This window comes from Solanum dulcamara, chromosome 12, assembly GCF_947179165.1.
Source record: "Solanum dulcamara chromosome 12, daSolDulc1.2, whole genome shotgun sequence".
NCBI lineage: Eukaryota > Viridiplantae > Streptophyta > Magnoliopsida > Solanales > Solanaceae > Solanum > Solanum dulcamara.
The window spans coordinates 41,276,299-41,285,907 of record NC_077248.1 but is presented as its reverse complement, the minus strand read 5'-3'; the positions used below and the strand labels follow the sequence as shown (position 1 = coordinate 41,285,907).

Sequence of the window (9,609 nt, the reverse complement as noted above, 5' to 3'; positions counted from 1 at the left end):
TCGATCCTCTTTGACCATATCCCTTTTATTGGGGTATCTTCATGGAGGCTTTTTTGAAAATTACAAAGAACAAACGTTAGAGGGAAAGACTTAGAGTACCACTTTACTGCATGACATAGATAATGAAAGAAGTGAGATTTTCCTAAAATGTTTCGTAGCCTCCTATTCAAGGATGTGGAGCACTTCACACCAATGAACAAGACTCTACTTAACATGGCATGTTAGACTCCCTAGAACTCTTCTAAACCTTATTCTCTAATATAAATTTTTTACGACCCGAACTAGGGCCAAGCCATGACACGGTGATCAGGAACACAAGGGATCCCAACCAAGCTAACTTAGCATACATTTCATACATTTATGTTCCCAATAATAAATAAAACCCATAATTCATTGATCAAGTTGAGAGAAAATTCTTAGAATTTAGTTTATATTGTTGCATTTTTGTATTGTCGTAACCAACCAAGTAATTCGACACTTTCAGGGCTGATGGGGAAAGAATGAATATTCCAAACATGATCAGAGAGAAAGTGGAGCACCTAGGAGAAGTTAGGAACACAATGTGAAGAAAATACACTAGAAGGAAGTATGTTTAGGTCACGTACTTTGCTTCTGAGATTTAAATTCCAAAACTTGGAATTTACTCGATGAAGAAGTATGGAGCGCGCCAGGTCCAGACCTAGTTCTGGATAGCACAAATTCTTGCCGACACAGAAAGTGAAAAATTACACTGAACTGAACAAAGTTCGCATCGCGAACTTTAGTGTACCTACTTTAATTCCGTATTTTTGGTGCTATAAATAGCACCTTTACATATTTTATTAAAAAGTAGATCGGATTATCGAGTTTGAAGTTGAGGAAGATGAAGGAATAGCTACTTTTGGTGATATTTTCTTCTTTTATTTCATTTGAATCTAAATTTTGATGTTATTAATGATTTATGAAAGTATGTTATAAACCATAAGTGGCTAAATCCCCTTGTTCTTGGGTTGTATCCAAAAGATAAAGGTTTGAATCTTGTTTGCTTTGGTTGAAAATAGGTTTGTGTATGTGATTACTCTTATGTTTTTGTTTTAATTGTTTTAATGCTTGATCACTATTAGAGCAAAAATTTGTAGTCCGCCTAGAACTCAGAAGATAAAAAGGGGATAGAACACTAGAATATAAGGGGCATATTTGTCCTCATATTGCCTAGAATAATTCGTGTTTGGAATAAAAATGACACATATCTATACACCATTTTTGGTTATTAAACAAGATGATAAAATTAATGTATTTTTTTTTCATGCTTATCTCCGCTCAACGATGTAATTAGGTTGTCAATAAAAATAGGCAATTAGAAATTGAAAGATCATAATTATATAATCAACCTTGTAAACCAGTAATCAAAAAACCCATTGGATACCAAAGTAAAGGATTTTAGACTAGAAATATATGAGTGCTACAACCCAGGGACTGTTCTTTAAATTGAAAAAAAATATCTAATATTATTAAATCAATTACTTATATATTTTTGGTATAATTATTTTATAGATACAAATAAATTCAACTCTTTTAAAACACACATGAATAATTTATTTCATTGAAAAGCAAACTAATGCCTAATTGCATTTACCTATGGGTTCGATATTCGGCTCTTAAAAAGGGTCACTATATTACTTTTGAGACCGCGTACACTTGCATGTGCGTTTGGACGCAAAACGTTTTTGGCACTGTTGTCAGGGAAATTATTTAATTTAGCAACAGTTTTCTTTGAGAAGTTTCTTTAATATTTGAGTTTGTGTTAACAACTTGATCTTAGATGTTATTTATGGAAGGAGAACTTAAAAAGGCAAACTGAACAGAGGTGGGAACATTGTAGAGCTTCTAGTTAAGCCTAAAAGATTTCTGCATCAAGAAAGAAGGAGAGTAGTTGCTCTATACCCTATACCATATGTAAATATAAGTGATACTAACGAAGTTTCAGTAGAGATCCCTATGGATATGGCAGCTAGGACAGTACGTGATGTGGCAGTCCTACTCACAACAAATGTCTACTCCAGCATTTAGAAATAGCTAGTTGGAGGAAGATTTGAACTTAAACAGAACATGGTGCAATTGTTGCACTCTAATAGGCTGTTTACAAGTTTGCCTAATAAATATCCTCAAGTTCACATCCAGAACTTCTTAGATATTAGCGATACTTATATCACAAATGAGGTATCTCTTGACTATGTGAGGTTAACATTATTTTCTTTTTCTTTGTTGGGGGAAGCTAAGATGTGGTTGAACTCGGAACCACCAAATTCAATCACTTCATTGAATAATTTGGCATGCAAGTTTCTTATCAGGTTCTTTCCTTTAGGGAAGACAACTAAGTTAAGGGCTGAAATTTTAAGCTTTTAGAAAACATCTGGAGAAAATTTTTACCAATCTTGGGACAGGTTTAAATCCTTACTCATTAGATGTCCTCACCATTATCAAGATAATGAGGTGTTGGTCCATACCTTCATACAAGGGTTGGAACCCAACACCAAATTTCTTCTTGATTCTTCTATAAGTGGACAGACATTGGAGAAAACCTATGATTAGCTATATATGTTGCTTAATCACATATCTTAGGGAAATCCTGAGTGGAATGGAGGAAATTACTGACCTTTGGTTCAAAAACAAGCAGGCATGTTTGAAGTTGATGCGGTGACAACTTTGATGGCATAGATTGCAGCAATGCAAAATATGATGACAATGCATTTCAACATTTTAGCAAAAGGACAACAGCAAGCTTTGGGTGAATATGGTTTAGCAATAACACATGTGGTGCGAGATGTGTAGAAGTAGTGAACATGTGGCAGAATACTATGGAACTAATCTTTAGTCAGTGAATTTTATGGGAAATATTCCTTAAGGTGAAGGTAATCAGAACTATGAAACTACTTACAACCCAAATAGGAGAAACCATCCAAATTTCTCATGGCGTGGAAATCATCAAAACCAACACAAAGGGCAAACGCAATTCAAACCACAAGGGAACAGGCAGAGTACAAAAATCAAGGCCACAGTCCATATAGACCACAAGGAGGAGGCCATCACTATAACCAGCAAGACTAGAGTAATGAACAATCAAACAGTGCAGGAAATATGAGTGTGAAAGACATGCTTAAAAAACTCATGAATGACCAAGCTAAGCTAGCTACATATGTGTGCCAATACCAAATCACTAACCAAAATTTAGAGAAACATATGGGACAGCTAGCTAGTGCATAGAATTCGCGCCCGCAAGGTGGTTTACAAGGTAACACTTATCCAAACCCCAAATAAGTAAATATTGTGAGTACTCGAAGTTGATGAACATTATTGAGCTAGCTCCAAAAGGCAAAGGTAGTAAAGCAGAGGTAAGGCTGTGGAAATTGAAGGTAGTAAATCTAGCCGACCACAAACAAAGTAAGAGCAGAAAATAAAACCACTTCTCCCATTTCCACAAAAATTTAAAAAGAAGAAAGATGAGGAATATTTTGAAAAATTCATAGACATGCTTAAAGAGATACAAATTAACTTACATTTTATCGATGTGTTGCAGTGCATTCAAAAATATGTCAAGTTTGTCAAAGATATTATGGCCAACAAGAGTAAGTTAGCTGAATCTCAAACAGTGGCACTCATTGAAGAGTGTAGTTCTAGAATTTTGAGCAAAGTTAAGCTTCAAGCTAAACAAATAGATCCAGGTAGTTTCATAGTAAAAGTAACTATTTGTAAGTACTGTAATACAAGAAGTTTCTGTGATCTTGGTGCTAGTATAAATTTGATGTCTAGATCGATGCTTAAGAAATTAGGTTTGGGAGAACTTAAAGCAACCACCATTTTTTTACAATTGGTGGATCATTCAGTAGCTAGAATTGATGGTATCATTGAAGATGTGTTAGTTCAAGTGGGATCCCTTATCTTTCCTATTGATTTTGTTATATTAGATTTTGAGCCAGACCCTGATGTTTATTTTACCTTGGGGCATCCATTCTTAGCAACAGGTGGGGCACTTATTGATGTAGCTGCAGGTGGATTGACTATCAAAGAATATGAGAAAGTAGAGGTGTTCAATGTATATCAGGCACTGAAGCTGCTTGTAGTCTATGAAGAGTTGTCTGTTATAATTGTCATTAATGAGGAAGTCTCAGCTCAATGCATTTTAGCAAAAGATTCTGTGGAAATAGTCATGATGGGTCAAGATATTGAAGAAGACATGGAAGCTAAAGAGTTAGCTAGTGTGCTTTATATGCAAAATGTCAGAATATGGAAAAAGAATGTGAAACCTTTGAACAGAGTATAGGGTCCTTCACCCAAGCCATCTCTTGAAGAAGCTCCTAACTTGGAGTTGAAGCAATTGCCAGCACATCTCAGGTATGCTTTTCTTGGAGTGAATAATACCTTACCCATAATTGTTTCGTCTACTTTGTCTGAGATACAGGTTACAACAGCACTTGAGGTATTAAAAAGGCAAAAGAAGGCAATTAGATGGCAAATAGATGACCTTCATGATATCATCCCTATTTTGTCCATGCGTAGAATTTTCATGGAAGAAGAAATAAGGCTAATGTGCAACCACAATGCCGGTTGAACCCCATCATGAAAGAGGTGGTGAAGAAAGAGATAATTAAGTGGCTAGATGCAGGCATAATATACCCAATCTCTAATAATAAATGGGTAAGCCCAATTCAGTGTGTACTAAAGAAAGGGGGAATGACAACGGTAACTAATGAGAAGAATGAGTTAATCCCCAGAAGAATAGTAACTAGGTGGCACATATGCATGGACTACAAAAAGTTGAAAGATACCACTAGGAAAGATCACTACCCTGTACCATTTATTGACCAAATTCTTGATAGGTTAGTAGTCCAAGAGTACTATTATTTCTTCTACAATTATTCAGGTTATAACCAGATTCCATTGCATCGGAGGACCAAAAAAAGACACCATTCATATTGCCAATATGGGACATTTGTTTTTAAGAGTATGTCATTTGGTCTTTGCAATGCTGCTGCCACTTTTCAGAGGTGCATGATTGTTATATTTTAGATATGGTGGAAGAGTTTGTAGAGATTTTTATGGATGACTTCTCAGTCTTTGGAGAGTCTTTTGACCTCTATTTGAAAAATCTAGAGAAAGTACTTGCAAGGTGTGAAGAAACAAATCTCGTCTTAAACTGGGAGAAATGTCATTTCCTGGTAAAGGAGGATACTGTGTTGGGGCATAAAGTGTCAAAAGATGTTTTGGAGGTAGACAAAGCTAAAATTTAAGTGATTAAGAATCTTCCACCACTGGTTTTAGTGAAAGAAGTCCGCAATTTTCTAGGTCATGCCGAATTCGATCGGCGATTCATCAGAAAAAATTCAAAGATCACCAGACCTATGTGTTGTTTGTTATAAAAGGACGTAAAATTTATTTTTGATGATAAATATTTTCTCCTTTGAAATCTTGAAGAGGACGTTGTATAACTTGAGGATGAAAGGTGAAGGTGTTAAGTCATGCCACGATGGTAAATAAGGCATTGTGCGGGAGGCAACCCATGAGGTATTGTAAAATATTTTCTTTTATTAGAGGTTATAATGGATTTTATTTTGTTTCATTGTATAAGTTAGTTTATAAAATTAAAGAAAATAAAAAGAGAATTCAGACAAAACCTGAACAGAGAGATCTGCGACAAGTCTAAGTCATAGACTTATTCCATCTCAATGTAAAATTTTCCTAGGTATGTTTTAAATTAATTTTTTTGAAAATAAGTTTCAAGTAAGGTGCGCACCAGGTTTGCATTGCAGACCTTATTAATTTCAATACAAAATGCAATTTGGAATTTTGGGTCACTAAACAGTAAGGTCAATGTTTGGGATTTTTCATTAAAAAGATGGGTTTAACCCATATTTTGGTAAGAGAGGGAAGTTGAGTCCTAAATATGTAGATCCTAGAAAATCTTAAAGCGTGTTGGTAAAGTAATGTATGAGTTAGATTTACCATTTGAATTTTCTATGATTCTTCCGGTATTTCATGTGTCTATGTTGAGGAAATTCTTGGTGATCCAAACTTTATTGTGCCATTGGAAATTGTGAACATTGAAGAGAATTTGAGTTATGAGGAAGTACCGATGGAAATCTTAGACCGGCAAGTGAAAAGACTAAGAAATAAAGAGGTTGATTCTGTCAAGGTGTTTTGGAGAAATCAACAGTGAAGTAGAAGCAGACATGATGAAGAGTTATCCATATACCTTTCCTTCCACTCAAGCCTAAAGGTATTAGGTTGTTCATGATAAAATCAATTAAACTCCATTACTTTAGTTCTATATGACATTCATATGCATGCAAGATTCATGAAAGTGATTTTCTCAAAAGTCATGTTCAAGTAAGAAATTTACGTGTTCTAAGCATTTCAAAATGTTCCTATGTTTATGATGGGTTGTTAATCCTCTTTCCATGTCTTACCTACTCTAGTTGAATCTCATTTGAGGACGAATGTTCCCAGAAGGGAGATACTATAAGACCCCGTAAGATAACTGACCCCAAGTCTATGAGTGGGTCTACGACTTGTAGGGATCTTTAAGGTTCGTAGAAGAAAGTCGTAGACAAGGGATCAAGGATGAGAAAATTAGCAAAGGCAAGAGTTGGGTTGCGATTCTATTTACACCCATAGAGAAAACTACTAGTCTTCAAGGCAAGGTATAATGACCCCCAGATGTCACCCTCAGAACTTCATCTACGACTCAAAAGGACGAGCCGTAGAGGAGTTTATGACTAATAGAAATGAGTAGAATGAAAACTTCAGAGACTCCTCAAATTGCAGGTTTTTTAGACCAACAAGATGGATCCCTTGGACGACCCATAATCTCTACGTCAATTCGTAAAGTCGACTCATCACAAAGGTATTGTGGCTCGATTTTCAGGCCTTTCTCAAGACCTGCATGACGAGTTATAATAATGACTTGTCACCATGTCTATGACCTATAGACTCAAGTCATGGGGTTTCCCGATTGGAATTTTAGTGATGGGTAGTTTGGTCTTTTCCCTAATATATGCAGATATTTTTAAGAGCAAGATTCATTAAGAATTAGATTCTAAATACTCCTAAAAGCTCTTTATTTTCCCTCATTAATTTCCAAATGAATTCTAGACTTCTCTCCCAAGGTTCCTCAATAGTTCATCAAGCTTCCATTAGGTTTTCTTCAAGATCAAGTCCCCTGTCTCAACTTCAAGTCCAATTTCAATCAAGGTATATGTGGATTGATTTATGAGTCCCTTCCACTCAAGGAGTCCAAGGTTTAATCCTCAAAATCTCATTAAATCTCATTACTTCTGAACTTCAATTTTGATGAATTATGTTGGGTTGTTTATATTTCATTTTAAATCATTGTTTATGATCACCATGAGTGTGTCTATGTAAATTATATGATTTTAGGTTGAAATATGAAAGCTCATGCATGAAGCTATTTTTTACGATGAATTATGCATTATGTTCAAGGAGTTCAATGCTTTCAAGGTATTCGCATGGTTTTCAACCAAATTGATTGTGTATATGAGTTTTAACCTAAGTTCATGTATGAATTATAATCATGAATTATAACTACGTTCAAGTTATGATTTTAATGCAGGTATGAAGATAGGTGACTTAGGACCTTATGTGGTGACTTAAGGCCTAATGATATGAATTATGTTTGTATGAATTGTAATGTAGAAGGACAATACTCATATTGCACTTATGTTACAAAATGAGCTACTCTATTATTTTCAAACCTATGACCATGTCTATGACATGTTAACTATGATTAATATGATATGTATGTATTTCGTGGGATTTGACTTAGCACCAAGTGGACTTGAGGTGGGGACCCTACCAAAATCCCTAGTATCAGCCTCATGTCCTATAAAGTATATGTCACTATAGGTTGCCTTCATGACCTAGCTAGTGGATCCACATATAGCTTATGTACATGACCCGCCTATTGGGGTAGAGTCTACATTAGAAAGTAGATTCCCCTTTCTTCTGGTTTAGGGGTAACTTTGGGATTCTATATTATATCTTGCATGATCTTATTATTAGTTATGGTTCCTATCCCATTTATGTAGATGAGTATTATGCTATTTTATGATCTTCAACTATGTCATTTAAATTCTTTGATTGTCATGGTATTTCTCATGACTTTACTTATCCTTTTATCATGTATAATATTGATCATTGCCTTTTATGATTTATGTTGCATGTCATGCCCACCTACTTAGTACATTGAAATGTCTCATTGAGGTTGAGGATCATATCCACCCACATGGCTAGTGAGCTTTCTTATTCCGACAAAGACTTGGTGAGTCCTCATCTATCAAGGACAAGTTATGAGTTATCATGTCTTATTTTCTAAAGACTTTTTTATGTTTTCATATTAAGGGCGAGCTAGGGACATGTCTTAGCCCCTGCCCATGTTCATGAGTAGAGGCATCTAGTTGGATAAATATTTCGAGTCTATATGGTCATGCGACTTTCTTTATTTATTATTCATGGTTTAGACTCTCATATGATATTTCTGCTTTTACTTTACCTTATGTATGCTTATGATATAAACAAGAGGCTTGGTTAGAGCCCTTCGAGGTTTCGATTGACGTGTTACGACTAAGCCCTAGGTCGGATCATGAAAAATAAATTTCTTATATTATAATTAATCTTGATCATAACTTCATCATTAAATTATAATCTCAACTTTATTTATAAAAAATTATCATTGAACTCATAATCAACTCATAAAAACCATCTTTGAACCTTAGAAACACAAATGAAATAGTTGTATGCATGGACATTCATAATTAAACTTAAAATTATGCAATTCATGTAGAAACATGATTATAATAATCATTGATAAGTATTAAAAATGAAATTGCATTAGCCCAACGCAAGTCATCAAAACTAGCATTAATATACCATTGAAAATTGAAGGAAACTTTGAGAAAACTTTGGGACTCCATGGGTGAAAGGAACCTATAGATAAATCCCCACATACCTTGATTAAATTCACTTAGAAATGAAGAGAAACCTTAATGAAATTCTGGAACCCTAGCTTGTAGCATGGAGAAAAATCCTTGAGAAAATTATGTTCTTGCCTTAGAGAATTTTGAAGAGTGATTTTAGAATGAGGGAATTTCAAAAGATTGGGTAGATATAGGTTTGAACTTAGCCATAATTGTGTCTAGGTTCATTGAACTGAACTTGGAAATGACATAAATACTCTTATTAAAATTGGAATTTTTGACCTACGAATAAACTCCTATGACTTATCTTCAAGTCTAAGATTCATAGACTCGAGTCATTAAATATTTGGTCTCTGAACTTTCTATATGAGTCTTCATTACAACTCATAATCACGTCTATGAGTAGTAGACTTGATCTGTCCTGCAGGTCCTAATTTTCTTAGGATTGGGAGTTTCTGAAATTGGTCCTACGAGTTGTCATTATGACTCATCGTTGTGCCTACGAGTCGTCATCTAAACTCATCTTGTAGGATTGGAAAACCAAAAAGTTTGGGCTTCTGAAGTTTGTGTATGAGTCATCCTTACGACTCCTCAATAGGATGATGACTTGTCTTGTTGAGTCATAGAAACTCCTTCAGAG

The 9,609-nt window shown here is 34.9% G+C and overlaps 1 protein-coding gene across 1 annotated transcript; it reads left to right on the top strand.

Annotated features, from left to right (window-relative positions):
- Positions 1 to 2,088: 2,088 nt before the first annotated feature.
- Positions 2,089 to 4,588, top strand: LOC129875727 (uncharacterized). Its single transcript, XM_055950985.1, has 3 exons — positions 2,089 to 2,199; positions 3,557 to 4,255; positions 4,301 to 4,588. The coding sequence occupies exons 1-3, from the start codon at positions 2,089 to 2,091 to the stop codon at positions 4,586 to 4,588; spliced, it is 1,098 nt and encodes a 365-aa protein (XP_055806960.1).
- Positions 4,589 to 9,609: the final 5,021 nt, after the last annotated feature.